At 41.2% G+C, this 25,966-nt stretch overlaps 1 protein-coding gene across 1 annotated transcript; it reads left to right on the top strand.

The window, feature by feature from the left end:
* Positions 1 to 16,380: 16,380 nt before the first annotated feature.
* Positions 16,381 to 24,800, top strand: LOC118787815 (insulin-like growth factor II). The gene is made up of 4 exons (XM_036543508.1): positions 16,381 to 16,566; positions 17,444 to 17,594; positions 19,449 to 19,627; positions 21,671 to 24,800. The coding sequence occupies exons 1-4, from the start codon at positions 16,492 to 16,494 to the stop codon at positions 21,905 to 21,907; spliced, it is 642 nt and encodes a 213-aa protein (XP_036399401.1). The 5' UTR covers positions 16,381 to 16,491; the 3' UTR covers positions 21,908 to 24,800.
* Positions 24,801 to 25,966: the final 1,166 nt, after the last annotated feature.

The raw sequence follows: 25,966 nt of genomic DNA, 5'->3' as shown, positions 1-25,966 counted from the left end.
GTGTCTGACGTAAGTCTAGACTCATCGAAAAGAAAGTAGAGAAAGTGATTAGACCGCTTTGCAAATATCCCACAGCAGGTTAAAGCGAACAGGCCACGGACGGACACTAGGAGCGACTCATACCAGCTCCCCATAATGCGCTGACTCCGACCCACTTGGTCAGCACTTGGTAATGCCCGTTTTTTGACGGCAGCCAGATTAGTTTCACCCTGTTAAATGTGGGCTGTCAATCTTGTATGGAATGAAAAATATGAAACAAGATACTGCTCCGTAAACTGACCCAATTATCATTAAACAAAAGATGTCACATGAACCCGAGAAATATTTAAGCTACTTCCACGAGACACGAGAATGTTGTAGTAGTCTAAAAGATCTACCGCAGTGAATACAAGTTAATTGACTACCTTCCATTTATATTGTGTTAGCACTTATGTGTTCTCACGAAAAATATCCATCCTAAGATAACATAACATACTTTTTATTTTAATGAAAAAACATTCATCAACTTTATTCATTACATTCTCCTACTTGATAAATCTAAGATTTAGAAGAAAACACCCTCATGTTTGCAAGAATTGCTGCATGTGCCCATTTTACATCAAATGAACTCACAGCATCGGTGATTCCAAAGCTTCACAGTCTTTGTTCGCAACTAATCTCCGCTTGCAGCAGATAACGACTGGAATGAGCTACAAAGAAGACTGAAATTAAATGTTTTTATATTGTATGTAGATTATATGTATGAGGTAGAATGTTTTTATACTATGTGTATGCGTAAAAACCCTGTTGACTCACGGTTGTAGCCTACCTGTTGTTCTGTACGGTGCACCTGTAGCCTATTTGTTGTCTCGTGTTTTTCCATTTGCTGCATTGCCATCCTCTCGGACAGGTCGTTATCGAAAGTGCTAAATAGTTCTAAATTAACGTAACTGGTGGGGTACAGGTTAAATTAAGAAATGTAAAATGTAACTTAAATTTAAATTATCATTTTAAAAATTAAAGCATAACCTGAACTTCAATATCTTGAAGATAACTTGATAACTTGAGCTGAAAGAGTAAAAGTCGGCATGTGTGGAACAAGCTAGCGTGACTCCTTATCAGCAAAATCATCTCTTTTGCATAAACAGTATTACTATGGTAGGTATGGTAGGTAACTTTACAACTAGCCTATGTTTTACGTTGTCTGTTGCGTGATTTCGTGTTTTCCATGCTGTCTGTGATAGAGATTATTACTGAGTCATGACTCAACACCTTATGAATAGAAAAAGACAGCTAAATGACATACATATATGTAATATATCTGTTACAATTTAAATAACATTGCAATCATTTTTACATAAAATTGTTATTATTATTACAGTAATTTTCTTTGCAGCCGATTAGATCCCTTGCAGATTAAATGTAAAAAAAAAAAAGAAAAAAAAAAACACTTCATATGAAACTACTTGTCGCAAGCGATGGCACTTTTTCAGATGAGGAATCCCAAATATCTCCCGAGTGTACAATATTTCCAATGAAAAACATATTAGCAAGATAGGAAGTATTTGGGATTCTGGGTTCATAAATGTTTCCACTCATCAGTTATTTCCCTCAGGTAGCATAAGCTTCATTATAAATGTAAGTCTTTCTGGATAAGAGCGTCTGTCATATAAATGCGGACGTTTAGTTGAAGCGCCAGACAAGTGCTGTCAAGCTCCTAAACAAGAGGACCATTAAAACGGGTCTGTGCGTCTCTGATGGACCGAAAGGAGGTCCTAAGCGTTATAATGCATATTCCAAGAATATCTGTACTGTAACTGCATACTGTCTTATATACTTTTGCGTTTAGCGCATAAGTAGCCTACCTAGTTCAATCACACAGCACCTACATTGATACCCGTACGAGTTAAGAGGTTACGTGATGGATTCTTCCCTGGTTCAAGACGTCAGATGCAGGACTTGGCTGAACTAAACACTGAGTGGCAGTGCATCACTGTGCTGGTCTGGGAGCTGGACCTGACCAGAAGCTGTCACTGACCGAGGATTTGCTTGTATATCTTGGGCATTCATATAACCTGAAACACTTAAGGAAATAACCAGCTACATGCAGTAAATGGATGTTCTGCATTATCCATTGTCCACAGTGTATGTATGTGTAGGTTGCCCTGGAGAACAGTGGGTGTCAAGCAGATAAATAAACTGTAATATAATGCCATGGGGTTAATGTGAAGCATTAATTTGCCTGCCAGCTCTCCCAGCTGTGTGAGCACAGAGCTCGGTGGAAGGTGTTTCAGTATGAATCAGAAGCTACTGAGAGTAGGAATGTTGTTTATGGCTTTTTGCAGGGTCACAGGCTCACAGTGTGGCTGGCAGGAGATTGTCCTGTCTGTCAACATTCTTTGTTACTGGACAATGCGAATGCCAAACAGCCCCGCCCATACTTAGACGTGTGCGCGGATCAGCAATTTGTGCGATGGAATCTGTGCTCCGTGTGCGGAAAGTGCGCCTCAAAAATCGGTTATCATAAAAGCAAACTCTCAGCTACTTTACGCTACAGCTGATTACCAGCTGCAGCCTGCTGCCTAGAGATCAGTAAGTAACAAAAAGTGAACAGCACCACCAACAGGATGGACAATGAGTACCAAGTCTGACTGAATAATCTCAGCCGGAAGTCTCGTGTCATAAAAAATGCACTGGAGGTCCTCACACCTCCAGAAATGCAGTAGTGGAAGAACATTCCGTTAAACTCCGAAATAAAACCAAGAATTATTTTTTCCCATAAGGTATAATGGCCTTCCACAACTGGGATTACAGCTGTTTTATCATATTTCTAGTTGGCCAACCCATACTCCTTTCTTTGTTAATATGACTCAACATAATTTTTTACTTTGGCTTGCTCTCTAATTTGTAAGAAAGCCAAATAGAAACTCAAGACTGTGGTTCAAGCTAGCTATTTGTATCCAACCCATTTGCTGAACATATGCACTGTAATTGAATCACAATCCATGGTGCCAAGATTTTTGCACAAGGGTGTGCACAAGCGGGATGCCATGGGATGCTGTATATCCTTGGCAAAGCCGCAACCATTGTCAGTCCACCACGCCATGCACACCTGGCTTGATATGTCAATGATTGTTTGTGTATGGTGTAGCTAGGCTAGGTCATGATATACATTGCTAGATGGCACATCCATTATACCTTTGTAAAGGGGATGCTGAACAGTGTGCGTAAAGGTAACTAATAGCTAGCAATGCTATGAGCCAGTGTGTTGGTAAATGCTGATTGTTGCTTATTGTTGCTTGTTGATCAATGGTTCTAAATGGGGAATTAAGTGAAGTTAAGTTTACAACATGTGTAAATGGTGTTTACAAACATTTATGCAAGACTTCATCCCTGAGTCAGGAATATTAAGACGCATTAAAGATTCTCAATATTGGAAAATGATGACATACAGGACCCCCCAACACACATCAAGAAAGGTAATTTAGTAGTAAATACTAAAAGGTGGAGTTATACCAGTGTAGTTAGTGGGTGGCCATTGACGTGGCTTGAGTATCAGTTGCTCCAGGCTAGAGTGTGATATATAAACCCCCTGGTCCCTGGCATAACTCTGGCAAGGGGAAAGTCATTGGATCGGACTGTGGGAATTCACCCACTGAGTAATAATCCACCTACCAAGCAGCAGCTCCTCAGCTCAGCTGACCTCCTCTACAGCTCCTTTCTCACCACCGGGTCCACTCATAGCCTAGTTCCTGTATTTCCATGTTGTTCCTTCTTACATTCAGGTTCAACACCAGTGCTTCCCCAGCAGATCTTAGGTCAAAGGTCACTGCGTGTGGGTCTTTATAACATCACTGCAACATCCAGGGGAATGTCTGAATTGACCCACCCATATTGTGTGTCTTTAATGGTCTCTGAGGCTCAATATATATTTCACCACCCGTAAACAAGAATAAACTGCACATCAGCAAGGCGATCATGTTTGCCAGCAAAACATCTGCTACAGATTGTCTACAAACACAAAAAATTGTTGTGTTTACAGCTGCCAGAATATGTCATTGACTCCAACATTTCTGCCCATTCCATGACTTTGACAGATTTAATTCCCTTTCTGCTAGGAACGGGACCCCAGACTCACAGTGACTTATTTGGAACACCTTGGAAACACCACCCAATCTCACTTCCAGAGTATGCCATTACATCTACAGCACTGTAACCGTGACCATCACAACAATGCTTTAACAACAACTGGCACCTGTACAAGACTAACAGCAAAATGAATTAATGAATGGCTGTCTTCTTAAACTCTGTCCTGTCACCATGTAGATCTACTAGGATAACCTCCTTTGACCCAGTGGTAATTGGGAATGATAAACATTACCATTATGGGTGCTTCTCACTTGCATGAAAAGCCTTCACCCTCTCCAGGAAAGAAAGAAATGACTGACATAAACTGGGCCCTTTACTAATGGCGTTGATTGTGTTTCTGTGTGACATTTTATCACTGCTGGCTTTGCATTCAAAACTTGTCTCTTTTTCTTGCCTCTGTCCCCATTGTGGAACGAGCTTCCTGTAACCAATTACAGTGATCTTTTGGTGACCCGCTGTTCCCACTACATCATGGTTCTCAGAACCACAATGTGTCCAATGCCTAGATCCTAACACCTCAACAGCATTATAAATTGCTGTTCAGCATTCTGTGCATGATGGTGTGAGCCCATATGGTTGCTCTTATGGTTCTTTGTTTTACACTTTTTATGAAAATGATTTCCTAAAGGTTATTAAGCTTGTGTCTGATTGGTTCTGTGCTTATATCCCCTTGCAGACTTTTTCTTTACTACTGATGTGCTGCTTGTTATTCTATATCCATGTGCTTGTTCTTGAAGCTCTAATAATGTGCATTACATGTAATTTGCCAAAACAGCCCTGTCTCTGACAGTGAGTTAATATTGATAAATAATGTCCATCCACCTCACCCTTTAGTAAGATCATACAACTGCTTGTCATTGCAAGAAAATAAATAAAGAAATGAATAAATAAATGAATAAATGAATAAAAATCAGGTTTCAAATCTTGTACTCCACTCTCTGGAAATACAAACTTTATGTACTGTACACAGTTGAGTTGTCATATTGATAACAAGGTAACAGGTGACTTCAGCTGAAGTGCTGAGCTATGTCACCATTAGTGCTGATATGTTCTGGAGAAAGTCATTCTTGTCATGCTTCTCTCAGCCTGCTCTGGGCCCAATATCCACACAACTGGACTGCTGGGTCTTTTCTGGAGAGTACCAAAGGTCTTTCTGATATTTCCAGAACCCATATAGATGGCCCAGCAATCACTTTATCTCATGTGAGCCTGTGTGTGGTCTAAAATATTGCTCAGCTTTTCCAGTGTGGGAATGTGAGAGGGTTGGAGTTAGTCACTGCCTGTCCTTAAAGCTTTTAATTTAAGCTCAAACCAAATGTTGGAATGATGTCATGGAGATATTTTGGAAACCAAAGCTCAAAGCATTGGAGTATGGTGTGTGTACAGTATGGTTGTGAATGCATGTGTGAGGGGTGGTGGTGTTGGTGGGGGGTGTTGGGGGGCTGTGATAGTGAGTGGAATAGAATTTGAAAAAGATCCAGTTCACCACAAAAATGTGTAGAAGAGTCAAACAGCACATTACAGTACAGTAATTATGATTTAGAACGATACAAAATTTTCACTTTTTATGAACAGATTTGTTTGTATGCCTAGCCTGCACATGAGAGATCTGAGTGGGGGCTAATGTATTTTTATTACCGATAGATAATAAATTTGTAATTGAGATTATTCATAAACCTTTAAATTGGGCTTGAAGGAGTTGGGGGCACGTTGGTTGAAACATTTTATGTTGGTTTTTACGTGTTCATTTGATATCCCATGTTTTTTATCCGATAGATTGGAACACGAAACCACACATGCACCAGCCGGCTACTACATCACTGGTTTTTACATTAACTAACGTCACTCTTTCTTGCACACACCTCTCACAATATGCCAATATGCTGGGTAGTCAGTTCATACTTTTATATAGGCAAGGTAACCAGCCATAGATGTCCCTGTTGTTAACACAAAGGCAAAAAAATTGACGCGACTGATTTTCTTCAGACGGAGGTGCTACACTCAACCGTCAACATACGCCATCTGGCGGAGACAATGAATAAACGTAAGCGTTTACAAAGCCGAAGAAGTGGGAAAATTAAATAATACTGCAACAGCCCTCTCACGTCATTATTTATTTTTAAACAAAATTTAAACTGACAGTTTTGAGAGAAACGCTACAGCAACAAATGCTGTTCGATTATGAAAAGCTCAAACGACCTAGGTATTGTGACATGACATGTGGCGTGCGTTCCAACAGCGCACGTTGCCATCATCAGACCTGTAAACCGGAGTAGCGATTGTACATTGACAGCTATAGGTCCAGTCAGTCTTGAAGAGGTGTGATAATCAAGCAATTTTATCGCTGAACATGGCTGCGCTGCCACAGCGAAAAAGTGGGGTAGGGATGCCCCATCTTTTTAAGAAATCTAATCAAGAAAGTTCTGTTGGTGGTCACTTCCACTTCACGCTTTCCTGATGTGGAACGTTGATCACATGCCTTGATACATGGGCACCATGCAACAGAAACGATATCATGACGGCACAATAAAGGTGAAACAGCTAGTATATGACAGCGTTTACTACTACAAGCCAACTGAGTTCTACTGAAGAAACGCGATGTCTTTCATCACGTGAGAGAGTACACACTAATGGATCGTATAAGAAAAACTGTCGGTGTTGCTTTAGGTTGTATGGTAAGTCGGCATGTATAGGCCTATTTATACACAGATGTGGTATGGTGTTGTAAAGTGCTTGCGTAAATAAAATGTAGTAAATGTTACTTGATTGATTTTGCGGTGATATTATATTTTTAAAACTGCATTTTTTGCAGTCACAGGCGCACATGAACTAGAGTAGACTAATAGCCCTGTGGGGCTATATATAAATAGCCCATTTATATGTTATAAATCTTACCCTTGAATCTTACCAACATTACCTTGAACTTGAAGGCATCCCCAGGATGCCTCTTTGGCAAGAAGAAATAGTACAAGGAGGCTCCATATATAAAGGAAACACACTGTATTCATAAAGACAAGCTTTCCTGTGCCAACCACTGTTTCTGTATTTAACAGAGAAGGAGAGGGGCAGACAGGGCAAAAACCCTCAATACAGAGGAGGCAGTGGCAATAGAGAAGGAGCAACAGCAACATCAGAGGGACACACAGAGAGTGGAGAGGTGGATGAAGGCCAAAGGAGAGGAGAGGATGAAGGAGAGGAAGGAGCTGGAGGAGGCATGGGATGAGATGAAAAAGCTGTGGGCGATGGTGGAAGGGAGTGTGGAGGCAGAGGTGAGGGTGGAGATTGAGAGATGGTTCGGAAAAATGGAGACCGTGATGGCGCTGGAAAGGGAGTGTGCTGAGAGGGAGAAGAGGAGGGAGAGGGAGCGCGCAGAGAAGGAGAGGGAGTTTAAGGAGGAGCAGAGGAGGCTGCAGTCGAAAGCTCTGATGGAGAGAGAAAGCATGGAGGCGGAGGCGAAGAGATGGAGGGAACTCTGGAGGATGGAGAAGAAGCACGGGGAGAAAGAGAGGGAGAGTGCAGAGAAGCAAAGGGATGCGGAGAGGAGGGAGTGGGAGAGGGAGAGGGGCGGCGTGGAGGGGGAGATGAGGCGCGAGAGGGCGCAGTGGATGAAAGTGATGCGGCACATGAAGGAGCAGAGGAAGCTGGAGAGGGAGGCGTGGGAGAGGGCGAGGGAGGGCAGGGAGGCGGAGGTGAGGAGGTGGCGGGAGCAGTGGCGGAGAGAGAGGGAGCACATGCAGACAGAGCTGGAGTGCTCAGAGGCGCAGAGGAGGATGGAAAGGGAGCGCGCGGAGGGGGAGATGAGGGAACTGAGGAGGCGGATGGAGAGGAGGGTGACAGGCACAGAAGGAAACTGGGAGGAAGGAAGTGTGGCGGAGGAGAGATGGGAAGAGATTGACCTGACGGAGAACGCGGTGGCTGAGACGAGGAGCGCGGCTTTGGTGGGGCTAGAGACAAGAAGCACAGAGGTGAAAAGAAAAGCGAGCGAAGGGGCAAATACAGGGAAGCGAAATAAACAGGGGGTGGTGGAACGTTTCCGGTCCCTACTCCGCTGGGCGAGGCGAGGAGGGAGCAAAAAGACAAAAACGGGCACAGAGAGAGAGGCACGTGCTAAAGTCGAGCTGGTGGAGATGAAGTTCGAGGAAGAGTGGCAGCAAGGTAAGGAGGAAGACAGAAATCCACCCATGGTGGCGGCGTTACTATGCAGCTCTGAACAGCGCAGATTGCCTGACCACCTTCCTGCAGATTCCCACTGTGCACCCGGTCAACCAGCTACTGCACACGCAATCTCCAGCCTCCCTGGTTATTGTAAGGAAGGCGCAGCAGCCTCTGGACAGACTGAGGCCTCTGGCAGGTCTGTGGCCTTCTCCAGCCTGCCGCGCCAAAAGCCACAAACATCAGCGCAATGTGGTGTCGAATTTGGAAAAGGCATGCGGCGCCAAAGCCCTGACCATCCAAGTGTCTCACTGAGTCCTCACTCTCCGTCCTCGCTGGTCCAAATGCCGAAGCCAAATGCCAGCACAGCTGATACCGTGGCTGGTATGGCTTATCCTGGTGTTGTGTGTGATACCAATATGCCTGTGGCATCCCAAGCTGATTCAAAATCCTAATTACTAAATAATTACTTTATTTCTTTAATAAAGCATTGTTCAGTCTTTTTCCCCTCTTTCCTGTTGGTGATATTTAAGTGCCCATAGAGAACAAATTCTCATGCATCCTCAATGTGTTCCAAGAGTTTTCAAATATATTATTAAATATATTGTTATTTGTGTTAAATCTTTAATTGATATTTTAGTCACTTTTAGTTTTAAAAAAGAGTGCATTCATATGACTTTGCAGCTCATATACAGATACAAATACAGATGTAGCACAGTGTATTTTCAGTGTATCTCAATGACTAACCAACAATGTTGCTGCTTTGATTTTTATATTTAGCTTGCTAGCTAACCTAAACAGCAAGAAAACTATTCAAATGTTTGTAGGTTACCCTCCATCTGTTTGTAGAAACCCAATAGGGAGATTGAGTCATAACATATTTTTAGTCGCAACACATGGCATGTTTCTAACCTGTTTTTACATACAGTACCTTGCTTTGGTGCTTGGGGGAAAAGACATGTGATATACATTTTGTAAATATCATGTTTAGATGTAAAACAATCTTCCAGTGGGACACACTTATCACACAAAAATAGATTTTAAGCACCGGAAAGAACTAATAAAATTTTGAAAAAGAACTCCGTTGGGGATTAATTGAACTATGTCTCTAAAAAGACTCTCTTGCACACACTATGCTGCTAATGTCAAAAGAAAACTGTAGTCTGTGTTCTTTTCTTTAAATCGAAGTAATTATCCTGCAAGTCTACCTGACTGTACAATCTTGCCGATTGAGGAATCGTTGGATTCAGCAGCAACGCAGTGCAAGGGTTTTAAATTTTGGAGGCATAGTGTGTTAGCAGCTAAGGATGTGACTATGATTATTACCAGCATTAGCTTCCAAGCTCCCTATTTTGTTGTTAGCTAGCTGAGAAGGATATACAAAATCACCTGCCCCTTCTACTGAGCCAGCTGGCAACTTCTCTCAACCTAATGTGCCTCTATTGTTTGTTGTGGTAGCTAGGTTTCCACAAATGGATAGCACTCATGTTCACTACAAAGCTTAATAAGCCTCTTGTCTTCCACTTCCACTTCTTGCCATTGTGTTGCTGTTCTTCCATGACTCTCACTGGTTCATGACTAACACGGCCAGAAAAACCATATTACTGAATGCACATTTTTATTTGGTGCTGGGAGACCTCGTCATCTCCATTTGGGAAACATGACACTGTGATTCTGTTTAAAATTTCTGGCAGGTAATTTCTGATGCACAGCATATTATGGGGTGACCCCTCCAGCTCCTGGAGGCTATCAATGCTCCTCTTCTTCACCTATGTCCTCTTTCTCACCTCCAAGATTGAGAACTGCAAGACATTGTAATGTGACATTCACCTACGGTTTTGCTGTCAAATGAACAAATTGAAATTGGGGCAGGTGGCAAACATGATACGACCAGGGGTACAGGGGATTAAGTCAGGGATATGTAAGGGGTCTCAGACAGAATAATGTGAGGAGTCTGAATTTCTAATGAGTACTCTCCCCCCCCATGCACCCAACACCCCAGCTTAATGGAAACTTTTTTTTGGCACATTGTGCCTCTGGGTAAAGCAATCCGGCCTTCGTCAGCCCTGCAAAAAGCTGACGCAGTGACACGTTCTCCTTTCAGGAGAAGGTTAGTCATCTTTACACCCGCTGTAACCGTAGACTGCACGGCGACCAGACGCACAGCTCCGATCCCTGGCTTTGGTGGAACCCTTTCCTTGGAGGAGGGTGCTGAGAAGAGGCTGGGTCTCCCTGTCCGCTGCTGTCTGGACTCTCGCTGCTCAGCCTCCGGGGGGGCCTCTTTTAAACACCTTTGATTACCAGCACTGAAAATTTACGGAGAGGGGGCTGGATTAAATTACAGGGAAGGGAGTTGTGTAGGGAAAATTATATTAGAACATGTATGGGACAAGTGTATTTTCTTTAATTTCTCAAACAGTTATGTTGATATGAAGCAGTAGATTGACATAATAACTCCCACCTCTGTAGATTGCATCTTGACTCCCTGAACCCAGACTCTACTTTAATTTAGCACTTACATCCTGAATGCCACAGGATTTTGATTACTGGTGGACTACGCGATTGGTGTGCATGGTGCATAACAACATGTTGATCGTGACATGTTTGATTATACAATAACACTTGCAATTGTGTTATGGGTGACTTTCTAGCTATATATCTCCTTATCTGCCACATTGTATACATTAGTTAAATTGTTGTGGATAGGAGCATCTGTTAATGACCCTAGGTGCTAAATATTTATACTGAACTTCATATACATAAGTACTGGCTAAGTAAGTGTATTTTAATATACAAATGACACAGGATAAATCTCCCATCTTAATCTAGCCTCTTTTAATGAAAATTGTTGTTTTTACATTATTTTCAGGAATGTTAACCCTGCTTCTAACATTGTCTCTCTTGAGAATATTATTCAGTTCATCATTGAAGGCAATCATATTTTTGAAGCGTTCTTATTGACCATGCTGCAATATAGTCAAATCTAAACTATTTGTATTTGTAATGTAATGAACAATGATAATGTACAAAAATGCAAACCTGTACAATTTTACAGCAGACAGCATTACAAATGCAGATTGTAGTGAGTCGAGGCAGGTCCAGCATCAGGAGAAAACAGTGATTCAACTGCAAACCACAAAAAGTCATAAAAACAATGTAGACTATCCTCCTTAGGATGTAAAGAGACCACTGGGGATGCACTGAGGTCCATCTGGAGATGCAATGTATCCCTAAGCACCTCGATAGCGTCGGATTAAGATCGAGGTTTAGCCCAATATTCACCATGGTTCATGAGGTACCGGCATGTATCTTTTTATATTGCCACTAGGTGGAGCCATGAAGCTATGTACATGAAACTTCACTCTCTGACCATGGGATCCGACAGATGCTTAATTGTTTTTCAGTGTCGTTGTTCACTACAGCTACTTATTCCAGCAAGAATTTCAGGAATATGTCATGTCTTTTGTTTTATGAAGATAAGCAGTAACTAAGGCTTATAGGCTCACAGTAACATCCAACACTGGTCCAAAAATCTACCAATGGGGGTTGGTCCAAACAGAGAAGTAGGGTAATTAATGTCTCATTGGTACTCAGGTTTTGTGATTGCCAGGGTCTAAATAAGGATGAGTAGCTTCTCTGTTTTCTAAATAAAAATGTTTGTCAATATTACTTCAGCTAATATATGAACACATGCATATGTGAGAGTGTTATGTTCGTTATTACAAAATAGCCTTGACTTGGTCAATTTTTTAATGGATGTGCATCTCTATAAGATCAGCACAATACACTTCCAATTATATTTTACACTTATTACAAAATCAAAGTGAAAGACATTTTTAAAACATTCAAATACACTATATGAACCGTGACTGCAATGTGGTAGAACGCTCTCTCACCCTTCATTGGATCTACACACACATGCATACAACCCTGAGGCAGGATTTTAAAAGTACTAATAAGGAAAACACAGGCACTAAAGACACACTTATGTATTGAAATCTTCATCTGTTTGCCTGAGGTTGAATCTGGTCATTCTGTTTGTCCTATCCAGAGACAAATGAGAATGAGGCACACAAGCCCAGAGACACACATTAAGCTTGGCTGACAAAGACAGAAGGGAGGGTCATAAAGAGCAAAGAAGCCAACATTTTTGCAGGTTCTGACTTATGAAGAACATGTGTTTTTACATGTGAGTAATTTGGCCTTTTTGTACACTGAAATATTTAATTATATAGTTACATATCTGCATTTGTAATCAAAGGTATATTTTCTTAGATATTAATCTGTATGTAATAGGTCATAAACACTGGCCTGTCTTCAGCCATATATCAATGTGGCAGGGGTCACATATGTAAAACATCCAGATACACCTCAGGCAAGGGCAGGACTGGCCGCTCTTGATTCACTTACCAATATGATACGTAATGTGGCCAATAAAGCCAATCACAGGTAAATATATTTAGAGTGAAGTTGAGTTACCAAGCAATAACTCAGCACTCCTCCATTACTGAAACAGCTCTAACAAAGAATTGTGTGACAAATGTAACAAAAGACAGTGAGAAAGATATAAAAAGTGCATTGATGAAAGATATTTTTATGATTTTATTATTCTTATGTTGCATTCTGAATGATTGATGTTTCTACAACCTTATTAGAATGTACTGTGCTCCTTAACTATGTATATTCACACAGATGGAATTGAATTAAAAAGGTACAGACATTCCACTGAAGCGACTGTGGATGGACAGCTAGCGTCACAAAGTTGTCAAATGGGAAAATTCATGGATAGTTCAAATGATGGCACTGTTGTCATGTTAGCACTCCAATGCCAATTATGTAAGATTTTTTTTCAGATATCAGATTTTTTTGATGCCAGAATTGCTGTTATGAAAAAACACAGAATACCTGTCAGAACTGTACGCGAAATGCAAATGAACGGTAGAAAAATGATTCTGTCTGTTTTGGTTTCCATGTTCACTCCTTTTCAGGCAGGTATGAACAAGGGCTGCTCTGTGGTGCTGGCGTGTAGGGGAGGAGAGAGAGGCAGTTGACCTGCTGAAAAGGAAATTCAACAAAAAAACAGAAACCACTATTCTGAACAGGTTCAAACTGACACAGTGTGGTCTACCTACACCTGGATGAGGCTGACGAGTAATCTATGTGGTTCTGAAACTCTCACTGGTGGTATTCCTGCAACTAACCATACTGGTGTTATTACTCTGCCTAACAATAACGTCTTTAGATAAGCATCATTGATAAGATGATCATCTTAGATTCCAACTCTGTGAATGATGCAACTGGTAAGCAAAACATGCAGAAATTCCAACAAGGAGCTTGTTATTGCAGGTCATTTTTGATTCCTGGCTGTTATCTGCCATCAAAACATAATATTCATTAATCAATATTAATGAATTAAAAACTGATGTAAAAAGCTGTAAGACACGTTTATGAAAGGCGATATTGGTAGTCATTCATACTAAAACATCACAATACCTTTTATTGGAGGGTTTGTCTCAAAACCCTGTTACAAATCTGAGAGTTTACGTCATTGACTGGCACCCGTCTCTGAAAAGTAGGAAGTGCTGGAGTCGGCTCTTGACAGAAGTGGAGAGCAGCCTCTCAGCAGTAGAAAAGACCCTGCCTTCTATACAACAGAGGCCTTTTATTGGTCCTTCAGAAGAAAGATGTTCAAAATAATGGAAGCGGCAGCAATTGATTGCTATTTTAAGGAGCAAAAATAGGAGACAGCAGGCCAAGATGCGCTTGAGAGAATCAGATTATATTTGAAGTCTGAGAGCCCACTGAAGCCTGCTGACCTCCAGAAGTCAGACGATGGCTGTGAAAGAATTCACAGAGGACTGAATCTACCACTTTCCACTGTAGTGTCCATTATTAAGAAATTTAAGGTTACTTATACAGTCACAACCCTGGCAGGAAGAAGCTATTCAGAAGTTGCATGCCTGAATGACACATCATAGCTTAGCTATAAGGAAGCAGCTTATTTTGAATACAAGCTGTACAAAAGGCAACTTAAATTTGCCAGACTACATCCAAATGACAATTGGAAGCATGTCTCAAGGTCAGATTAAGTGGAAACGGGGCTTTTAGGAAATGCTCATTAGCCTCATATTTGGCATGAAGAGGTGAGCCTAATGTTGAGAAAGAATTAATGCCCACTTTAAACCTGATTAAACCTGGTTCCCTCTGCTGAAGAGCTCAAACTTGGCTGATAATGAACATTCCACAATGGCAATAACTCAAAGTATTCATCCAGATCTTCAAAGAAACTATTACTTGAGCACAAAATGAATGTTCTCAACTGATACTCAAAAATCCATTCCACTGAGTGTCTAACTATGATTCCTGTATCTCAGGGAAATCACTTATACATGTGATGGCTCAAAAGGTCCTGACCTAACCTCATCAGTGTCCCTAATCAGGGTTTTCCTTAAATTTGAACAGACAAGACAGAAATGCAATTGCCCTAAATTTTGTAGTGAAAAAAAAAAAGTTCAAAGGTAACATTTTAGAATGGAATGGATAGAATGGTTGAGTCAGCATATTATATACAGATGTGTGATACGTCATCTAAAACATTGTTTCAGTATTATGAATGCATTACTTTTTTACTTTTCTATTGCAAAACAGCAATGCAATCTACAATAAATATCTTGAGCATGGGGAAGGGTGTTGTACCATGTAGGACCAGCACTATTCTGACTATTACAATAAATACATGTATTTTTTCAGTTGAAATTTTAAAAAATACCTTTGTACATTGTTGCCCTTTCATTTAATTAGATTTAGAAAGTAAACAATAAAATCAGGCCAGATGCAACAAAGGGTGTGTCACCCATCCATGGTCTCTCCTGCTCAATATTAATTCAGTAAGGTACAGTTCATTTTAACAGTCACTTCCATACTGTCAGGTGAAAGAATGACAATACACTGTTCGTTACATGCAACGATTTCATTGGTACCAAAGATATCAGAATGTGGCTGATAAATAATACAATTATAGTATTTTGTATTGATTGCACAAAGACAAATAATAAAACTAACATTGCATGCAATTTACATTTACCTGTCATTAATTTGTAAAGTGCTAGAGTATTTCACTGTTTGATGAGGCATTGATGGGATACGTTAAGCGACATCCTAATGAATAGATACATTATCTAGAAAGGCATTTCATTGGCGTCCTTTTGGCGGAGTTGGTTCACACATTTGAGAAGGTGTTTTGAGGGCGTGCAAACCTCATTGTTTTGATGAGGCGCAAAAATGTAAGCTCGGTTTAATTGTTTTGCGTGACCTGTAGCCAGAGGGTATCTAAATACCTCCCGTCAGTCGACCAAATCGGTCTGTAAAGCTTTGGTTTGAAACGACAGCATCGGCTCTGCCGAAGCTGTGGATGCATGGTTACTCCAGTAGCGAGCGCTAAAATTACGTTACCCTCTTAAGTAAACTCTATTCATGCCCATTTGCCTTTTCCAGCGGCGCGTGAAAATGTAACGCGTTTTTACAACTCTCTATAGTGAGCTGCGTCAATGGTTTGATGTGTGAGGTCAATAGTTAGCCTACATTGTTTCTCAGTATTCAGGTAGATGTCTTGTTCACGAAACTATTTGTAACACAACAGACAAAGTTCGTATAACAAACGTCTGCAATGTGTTGGTGGTAACAAAAATCACGACATTCTCTTTTTAGAGTCTTAAAGACCCACGTCCTCTTTTGTCTTATTGTTTTAATCAACAATTTATTATTACCTATTGTAGATTGTTATTCTGAGTTTCTGAGAAACGGCTCAATTTTTCCAGGACCGTCTCTACAGGGTGAATTGAAAAGCGACTGGAAATCAGACTGAAATTGCGTGGCTAAGCAACCGAGGAAAAAAATGCCTGAGGAAAACAGATCTTCATAACTACTGTTCCAAATTCATGAATGACTTTTCCGAGTTTCTCAGTAGAGTACGGTCCCTTACTATCATCTTTGGAGTCTTCGCGATTCACACATGCGCAAGGGGTAAACAGGAGGGGGAGGCAAGGGGCGGGTTTTGGTATATATTACTTCACACTGAGAAGTTTTGCCTGTCGCCTGAGCTTTGGGACAGCTTCACACAACATCTCTTTTGCCGCAACCGGGAAACTACTTAAACTGCAACTTCTCTACCAAATAATTTTAACAGATACAGTAAGCGTAACGCATTCAGACATGGAGGACCAACAAAGATATCGCCACTATTCTTTCTGTCACACCTGCTCAAGAATAGAAAACAGAAGAATTAAGGTAATCTTTAGAAATATTTTATTGCAAATTTGAATGTAACGTCTGTCACGTATACAGTTGAAAGGTCTGGCCTCATAAGCGACTGGCTACAGTTGCTGAGTGAAGAGAATTTGCTTACCAAATTTGTAGTTGTTTTGCACTGTTAAAAAAAAACACCAAAAGTCTACGGTTAGTGGTACTTCAGTGTGTTTATGGCACAACGTGTATTTTGAGTTTACTTTGCGAAAACAACTTTTGTCCCACTGATTTATGTTTATCGGGATTTCTGCATATGCCTTTCTACTTTATATCAGTCCAAGTTCTGACATCCACGTTTTGCTTGAGCATTCATGTTTGCTGAACTTTGAACAAATATGTTAGCCGGGTGTCCGAACACAGCACCAGGGGGCGATAGCGCTGCGGGTAGAAAAGAAGGTGATCTGGGGAAAAGTTTTGCTGAGTATGGAAATTGGGCTATTTGGATATTGAATAGCTGGTCTTGCAACTTGTAAGAACTAGTTGGAGTAGTACTTCAAAGATAACATTGCATTTTCTCACGAGCACTTTTTTTTTTAGAACGAGAGAGATATGATAGTAATAAATCATTTCGGCAAGAGTCATGCAAAAATCACTTGTTCGTAAAAACGTATATTAACAATAGTGATATCCAATATAGCCGTGAGGTTTTAAACAACCGCATATATCACTGTATATGAATGGTTACGAAGACATTCTCACCTTTGCACGTCAGCTTTTAAATGGCTAATTCATGAGTTTCAAAATTTAAAGGAAATTACAGTTGTGAAATTAAATGAATTTAACGCCGTTTGTAGGTGGAAAGCTTTGGAATGTAAGTGTTTGCAGCGTGCAGTCATTAACTTGCGTCTTCCCCCCTCAGATCAGAAGAACGCCCTCCTCGAGTCGAGTGCTGATGTTTATGATGGCACTGGCGCTGTACTTCGTTGAAATGGCTTCGGCAGAGACGCTGTGTGGCGGAGAACTGGTAGACGCACTGCAATTCGTCTGCGAAGACAGGGGCTTCTATTTCAGTACGTGTAATCATTTGTTCACGCACACATTTACTTGTGGCAGTTTTTTTCATACACTTGATTTTCAATGTGGGGTGGCTTTGCTTTTTATTTTCGTAAAAAATAATTTTCATTCACGCCTCTTCGTGTTGTTTTGCTGTGCCTGTCACAATGCAGCAAAAGACTGTGAACTTTCGAGGGTAAACAGGCTACTTTCCTCCTGTGGTATTTGTGGGTGGGACGTGTGGGAGTGATCGGGAATGCAGTTTTGAAGAGGCGCACAGGTACCCAAGTGCATAGCCTACTTGTAAGCGAGCAGCTGTGTAGATGAAGATGCCTACGCCGCGCTCGTGCTGAGTGAGCGCATTTTCTCGGTCTCCCCAATGCATATGAAAGGCTCACAGGCACAGCTAAGGCACAGCGCTAAACAGGCAAACAAAGGGCCGTTTGTTTACTCGCACATTCCGCGGGTAAAGTAATAGTACCCGAGAGGTATTCCTTTCACCACTTCAGAGAAGTTCACATTGCTGTTCTCCGTAGATTTCTTTATTATTGTAATAAAGGAATAGAAAGAGTTAAATGATACAATTAAAAAAAGTAGCGATAATTAATTTCACTTTAGCAATTCTTCAGAATAGGTTGTGTAACAGCACCAGGGGTGTTGTTATAGCTTAGAATGTTGCATCTAAACGAGTCCAAAACATTAATGTAAGAAACCTAAATGAAATTTCGAGCTTCAGAGACATTTTTGCTGCTGTTTGCGATATTTCCCAGTGACAGTATTATCTTTGCAAATGTCTTTATCTGAAGTAACTTTACTATTCTACATTATTCATTTGTACAGCTGTATATTTACTGAGGTAACTGAGGTTATGTACCTCACTCATGGGTAAATCATTGATAGAACTTGCAGGATGTGAACTCGCAATCCTCTGATCCTAAGCCTAGTTCCCAACCTCTACTCCACAATGCCACACTGAGCATTTAAAGAAAGGGGCAAGTATAGTTGTTGTGAAGGGCAACTTTATGTCTGACCCCTCTCTTTCTCCTGATACAGAGTCCAAATGGAAGTTCTGCAAAATAACTCCTTAATACCTGTCCTATCTCTCTTAGTGGCATCCTCAAACAGACAGAGGCTTTGTACTGCCTTTGGAATCCTCTCTACCCAAAAAGATCATTATCCACTTTGGGCAACATAGACAGCCTTTGTCTTTCCATTTAGCTTGTTTTCTCTCAGTCCCCTTTTGTCAATTAAATATGCGCTTTCCCTGGTTGACATTCATGTGGCACCAAACACTACCATGTAAGTGTAAGTGTCGGCACTTAAACCAAGGCTTGTGCTGAATGTGGCCTCTGTATAGCCTCCTGCTCTTCGGCCCCTCCCCCATCCGTCTGTTTCTTTGTCAGATCTGTGTCTGTGGACTTCCCTCGTTCATGTCTCATTGTCTCTTTTTATCTTTGCTGAGTTGGCAAGGGACAAGGTCAAAGGATTGCTTCCATATTTAGTATTTACTCACTAAAAAGAGCTGGAAGTTTCTGCCTATTGCTGACTTGTGTTCACATTTGCCATGTTAGACTGTTATCTGAAAACTGTAGCAATGTTTATGCTGTCATGTGTTTGTACAATAAAGAAATTGCTGATCACCCAATTAGTTCCTTGGGGGAGAGAGATTATAGCATGGATTGACTGCAGACTTGTGGTATTATTCTTATAGGTCATTGACAAGTATTATTTTATTGCAATTAAGAAAATGTAGAAATTGGATGTGGGTGTTGTTGACACTAGTAAGAATGTCCCTTGATTTTTAAGCCTCCCTTAAAAGTGATTATTTCTTCTTCTCCTTCTCCTTCTTCTTCTTCTTTTTCTATCTTCAGGTAGGCCACCCAGCAGGGCAAACAGCCGGCGCGCCCAGAAAGGAATAGTGGAAGAGTGCTGTTTCCAGAGCTGTAACCTGCTGCTGCTGGAGCAGTACTGCGCCAAACCTGCCAAGTCAGAACGAGACGTCTCCGCCACGTCTCTCCACGTCATACCCGTGTTACCGCCTCTAAACAAGGTTCGTGACAGCACTCGCCTCATCACCACAAGACAATCTGCCGCGTCTTAATTCTCTCTCTTAATTCTGAGCACATTCACTCTGAGGGATGTTAAAGCTAAGCACTTTATAACGCTGAGTAATGGGTGCTTAACAAGGTGCTAAGTGATCTCTTTATTGGTGATCTATTCCCACCTTGCAGAATGAGATGGAAAAGCAAGAGATTCAGTGCATAATTGGAATCAGGTAAAGAGATTGACTGCAGGTGTCTGCTGGCAATATGACAGCAGTTTCAGGAGCATGTTTCAGTCAGCTTCACTGGTGGTGTAGGGTCTGCACCTAGGTTGAGAAAGTGGAGTCAGCTTTTTTTCCTCTTCATTAAGAATTTTTGGTATTCCAAATGGACACTTGTGCTTCAGAAATAACAAACATTTCAGCTCAATCATATAAAAACAGAATTAAATCCCAGAAGGAAAAGTTACGAAATAAGGCCTGGCTTTGGTTGCAATATGAGTTGTGTAGTGTTTTTTTTGCTCTGCTGATGCTAAGGACCACTCATAAAAACCTAACGTCCAAGCTCTGAAATGCATAGGTACTGAGAAAATATGTCAAAGACTAAAGAGGTCCTGATATAAGAATGAAGTGTTAAAGGGATCAGTCTTTATTTTTAAACTTGTATTTCAGTCTTGAGGGCTTAATATTGCTATATTTTTCTCTCATTATATGCTCCAAATATAAGTAATTGATGAATAATGACTTTTTGGCCAGACATACCTCAAAGTGAATGCTTAAACTAGTTTCTTTCTCATGTCCAGAGTTCTTTTGTGTTTAATTGTTGAATTTTTGGACAAATTGTGTGGTGGAAATGAATGCCCTATTATGAAACATGAGTATGGAGTGGACCAAATAGGGAGATGACTGTTACCACAGTGAGTGTCCTGTTTTCAATTGACTGCTCAGTCCAAAATAGTATAGTAAAAAGTTGTCAGCACACTGAAGAATGTGAACAGCCAGGTCTGTCAGTTCTGCTCTGCAAGTGTCCATTTAGAAAATTATTGAAATGAATTAATGAATCAAGAAACTCAAAAACAGTTTTGACTCTGACTTCTCAATCTAAGTGCAATGTGCAACTACTTAGTACTACCTTACCATTATCAAAGCTCTACTAAGTCTAAAACAGATTTAGTGTAGCCCGCAGTCATAACAAGCAGCTGAAGTGAGAGCGTGTGAGTTTTTCAGAGAATACTCCCTCACATTTTCACAAGCTCACGTCCATGGCAACACACTGACTGCCATTTGTTCGAAATGCCCCTCAAATTAAGTCATTACTACATGTAAAGCTCCAAAACAAGCATCATGCTGTGTTCTGTGAGGCGACAGCACTGCGTACTCTTGGCACTGAAATATGTTGAGCATTGGCAACGCTGTAGACCAGCCGTCCAGACCCTGAGTAACTACGCAAAAAAATCAGAGGAATAAACACAGTGATTGATCTACACTTGAGAACAGCACATTCACAGAGCAGTTAAGAGAGTGACAGGGTTGAAAATGGGTGTACATGCAATGGCTCACGACACATAAATCCTCAGGATTCCTCCCTTCCGCAAGGGCCCTCTCGAGCCTGAGCCTACTATTTGCACAGTTTGTTTGCCAGGAATAGTGGTTTGAACTGGAATGTGTTTACTGTGTTGATGGAAGGGACACAGGGGAAGAGATCAGTGGGAGAACAATGGCTGGTCTCTCCTGTGTCCATTGAGAGTGCTTGGGAATTCGGTCTGCTCCTTCCTTTTCAAAGTGCATTGAAGTCAGAGCATGCTGTCACGCAACAACAACAACAAAACTGTCACTTGAGCCCTGGCTCAAAAGAAATACGCTGCTTCAGAACAGTGGGGTAGTCTGCGCCCAGAGCGTTTGTAGCCAAACAAAAGGTGGTTGTGTGTTGTTCTCCATCACATCATGCATCCAATCAGTGGAGCTTTAATGGCCGTGTGCGTGTTGCGTGAGGGCAGTCCAGCTTTAATTAATCAGTTTCTTTGATTTGTTTTTTTTTGTCATGTACTACAGGACATCCCAAGGAAGCCTCTGACCGTGAAGTATTCCAAATACGAAGTATGGCAGCGGAAGGCCGCACAGAGGCTGCGGAGGGGTGTCCCCGCCATCCTCCGGGCCAGGAAGTTCAGGCGACAGGCGGAGGACGTCGAGGTGCAGGAGCAGGCCGACTTCCACAGGCCCCTGATCACCCTCCCCAGCAAGCTCCCGTCGGCCACGCTGGCCACAGAACGCCACATCAGCCACAAATGAAACCGGGGATTGCTTGCACAGACAAGAGCTGGAAAAAAAACAAGGGGATTATAGCTTTGCTTCTGACGTCATTTCTGTGGCGGTCCTCTAGAGCGCCTCCCCTCCACCTCTCTTCCACTCAGACATGCACACGTGGTCCTGTCTCAGCTCTCTCTCTCTCTCTCATAATCTCAAACACAGACGCACACAAATGATGTAAAAAAAAGTGTCAACAATTAGAAGGAAGGCAATTCAGGTGGATCCTTTAAAAAAAGACAAAAAAGGAAAGAAGAAGGATGAAAGAGATTTATGGCTTGGCAAATGCTGAAGAGGAAGGGGACACAAGGCAAAACGGCTTTCATTTGGGGAAGAAAACAAAACGTGAACAACAGCAAGCAGAGAAAACTTCATTCCATGCCAATTTCCTGAGATCAAGAGCATCTCTCTTTAGTTCATTTCTTAATAGTTTGCACCTGTAACTATACAGAGGGATATCCACACTGTAAGGAATTTGTTAAAATTAGATTCCTGTTCCAGCACCTTTTAATCACAAACAAAAAAAGCAGAAATAAAAGTCTGCAGATTGCACATTGCCACGGATTACGTCAAAGTTTTTAAGTAAAGAAAAAAAGGCACTATTTTTTTATGAACAGTGAACGTGTAGCTCAAAAAATGTCATGGTGCTACCTTTGGGAATGGACTCAAAGAAGAGGAAGTTGAAAATGCACGCTTTTTGTTTCTTTGAATAATTATTAAAACTTTCCGTTTTAGGGAAAGTGTGACTTTAAAAATAAAAAAGCGAAGAGAATTGCTCGGTTCTGGCAGTGCGAAACTGGGATGTCACTGTCTGCAGATATGGCAGTGTACCACGATGCAGTATCCAAGCCATGGCGGCAGCAGGTAGATGGAGAATAGCCTCCGCGCCATCAGAATGCTGCCATGGTTCTCCGAAGGGGAGCAGTTTTGGTGACGACAAAGGGATAATGTGGACCCCTGGATCACGAGCCCACTTCCTGTCTGCCTGTGCACCACTTCCTGTCTGCCTGTGCACGAACACTGTTTTGTGCCTGAGAAAGTGAGACACTTTGGGCACAGAGCAAGTCTGATGTTTTTGTTCTTTTTTTTTTTTAAAAGATGTTTTGAGACCCTGTCAGATTGTGTTACCGTGACATTCCTGTTTGCAAGATAGACATTTTTTCTGTTTCTTTCTGTTATTTTTATTGATGTTGTTATATTATTTTACATTTCCTACAAAAAGGCACAAACTTCAAGTCAAAGGGAAAAAAACAGCAATAATGTCGACTAACATTTTGTTTTTTATAGTGTATCGGTAGTATTCACATGCTTTTGCTTGAAAACAAATACTTGAATATGTACTATCAGTTTCCAGGGACATCATGTTATTTTCTTTTAGTCGGAGCTGTATCTTGCAAAATGAGCCGCCAAGCTTTTTTTGTTGTTTAAATACAAATAATGGCACTGTATAAAGGCATTATTTATTTTGTTATAAAATATATATGAAAATTTGTCCAAATAATATACTTAGCACTGATACGCAACTGACAGACTTATTTTGTACTTTCTCTTTTTGCTTGTCATGCGTTTTGTAGATGCTTTGTACCAAAAAGAAAACATTTTCCTTTTTCCTTTTCTTTTGCCACCAAGTTAAGTGAAATGAATAGCTGCAGTAGCCTGGATTGCTTTGGCATGTGATGTCACAAAATAGGCACATATTCTAAACACTCTCCTTCCCCTGGCTTTTGTCCCCAAAAAAAGGTTCTGTGTGAATTAAAAAAAACGGCAGTGTTTGAGATTGCCTGAACACACACATTGGGTTTATCGATGTCTGCCCTGGAGTAAGCCACTTTAGTATTCATGTTTGTGGAAGATGCATTTTATGCAAGCATAGGCACGTGTGCATGACAAACAGTTGATGCTGTGTATCTGTGTGTCTGATCTGGTGTGTCTGGTCTGGTTCAGAAAAGGGGAGGGGGGTGGATTAATGCTCTTTTTGTCTCCATTTGATGTTGGGAGCAGTTTTTATAATGAGCAGGTCAGTACTGTGGCAGACTGGTCATGCATTATGTGGGTGTGCTGTCCAGCAGAGCACTGCTGTTAAAGTATGCTGTTAAAGTGACTCAGAAAGTTATGGTCACCATGTGTCTGCCATCAGAGCCATATATAAAAATGAGAGCCATTCTGTTGTGATATCTGATATATGCCATTCTTTCTTTACAAGGTGACCCATACACAAATATTCTTTTCTCTCTCTTCATAAGTTGGCTCATATCTGGCCATACATGATTCCTAACATACAAATTACACCAAAATTCCCCCACGTCATGTTCCGTTGTCGACATATATTTGATGAAATACAACCATGGGGAAACATCTACTGCGGTTGAAAATACTCAGGAAAAGACATGGTTAATAGATGAAATGTAGTGAGGATGGCTCAACGCCCTCTCTTGGAGTGTGTGGATGACAGAGACTTCCTGGTTAGAGCTCACCGCGTGCATCCCCCCTCCACCTGCCCAGTCCTCTGATCTGATCTAATCTGGTTGCACCTGTGCCCAAAATGTGTTTTCTTTTTTCTTTGCACACCTGCCACGTGAAGCGGACCTTGCTCAGTCCCTGCGGCCAATTCGGGACAGAGGTAACGCTTATGTACAGCCAATGTCCTCTCGGCCTGCTTGTTTCTGCCCCCCCCAACCCCCCCCCAGACTGTGTTTGTCGGTGAGAGTGGGCTAGCGACATGATGCTCGTGTACCAGGATGCTACTGCAGCCAAATGGCACCAGCGGCTCAGAGGCCTGCTGCTCTAACTGTTGGACCTCCATGTGTCCGTGCGCATATGTAGTACTGGTGTCTGCCTCTTTTTTGTTTGATTGTTTGATTTCAGTTGTGCCACAAACCAGTGCAATTATCATTATTATTTTATTATATTATATTATTATTATTTTTATTTGGCTTGTCCAGATAACCTTTTTTTTCCTAACGACTTCACATATGGCTTATCAAATGGTGGGTTTTTGTTTTATTTGTGCTAGGACTGCATTTATTATTACATTGTTGAAATAGGCTCCTTGATTTTCTTGTGAATGGGGTAGAAGGAAGAAAACTACATGTGGTGGCTGGATATGAAGGGATCTCTTGCCTACCAATCACAACATGTTTATGTCAGTAGCCCACTCGGCCTGTGTGTATTTCATTAATTTAACCTCTGCACGCTAGAACATCCGAAAATGCACAATCCATGTACTTTCATTTTTAATATCAATAAAAACAGGTTATCATACTTCCTTTGTTGTTTAGTCTCTTGTTTTTACAGGTGTGTGATGTGGTCACTTGACAGGGATTTGTTATAAAAAAAGAATAGTTCATTCTTTCATTCTGTCGTACTGTCATGTCCTTATTGTCTTTATCGTCCTCTCTTTTCGCCTTACTTGTCCTTATATGTTCAAATGATTTAGTGGCTCTTGAAAGCTACAAAGAATACCTGTTAGGAGACATCAGTGATGCTTTTAACATTCCATCTGCACTGTCTGGCCTGCACAGTCAGACAGTGCCTGTTTAGGAAGTGGCATTAAGAGTCGCCAGCTGGCATGAGACATACTACACAACAGATAGCCTAACATGGCACGGTAGGAAGTAACCCAAAGGTAGGAAAATGAATAACGGATAAGAGATTCAAGTCATAATATGCTCTGGGAGAGACTACATTTTAAAGCTGATCTGACAAGAAAATCAGCATAGCTGGTCAAGGATACAGCTACTAGGCTTCATTTGGTTGCTAGGTGCAAGCTAATGCATTAAACTGGTCTAAACTTGTTTGTCATTACATCTTCTTTGATCTGCACGGTCTGTACTTTGGACTTATGAGCAAAAAAGCAAAAGCTTCTCTTAAATACATTTTTACATTCAATGTCCACTGCCCAGCAGTGTACTTGCATGACTGAGAGGTCGAAAACATGATCGAGCATTGATCTTTCTCTGAATGTGCCACGTTTTCATAGAACCACCTCTATGTATTTACTATATTTCTATGAATCGCTCAATAAAATCCCATGTCACCTTTGTC

Source organism: Megalops cyprinoides, chromosome 13 (genome assembly GCF_013368585.1).
Source record: "Megalops cyprinoides isolate fMegCyp1 chromosome 13, fMegCyp1.pri, whole genome shotgun sequence".
NCBI lineage: Eukaryota > Metazoa > Chordata > Actinopteri > Elopiformes > Megalopidae > Megalops > Megalops cyprinoides.
This window is presented reverse-complemented; position numbering and strand designations above follow the sequence as displayed.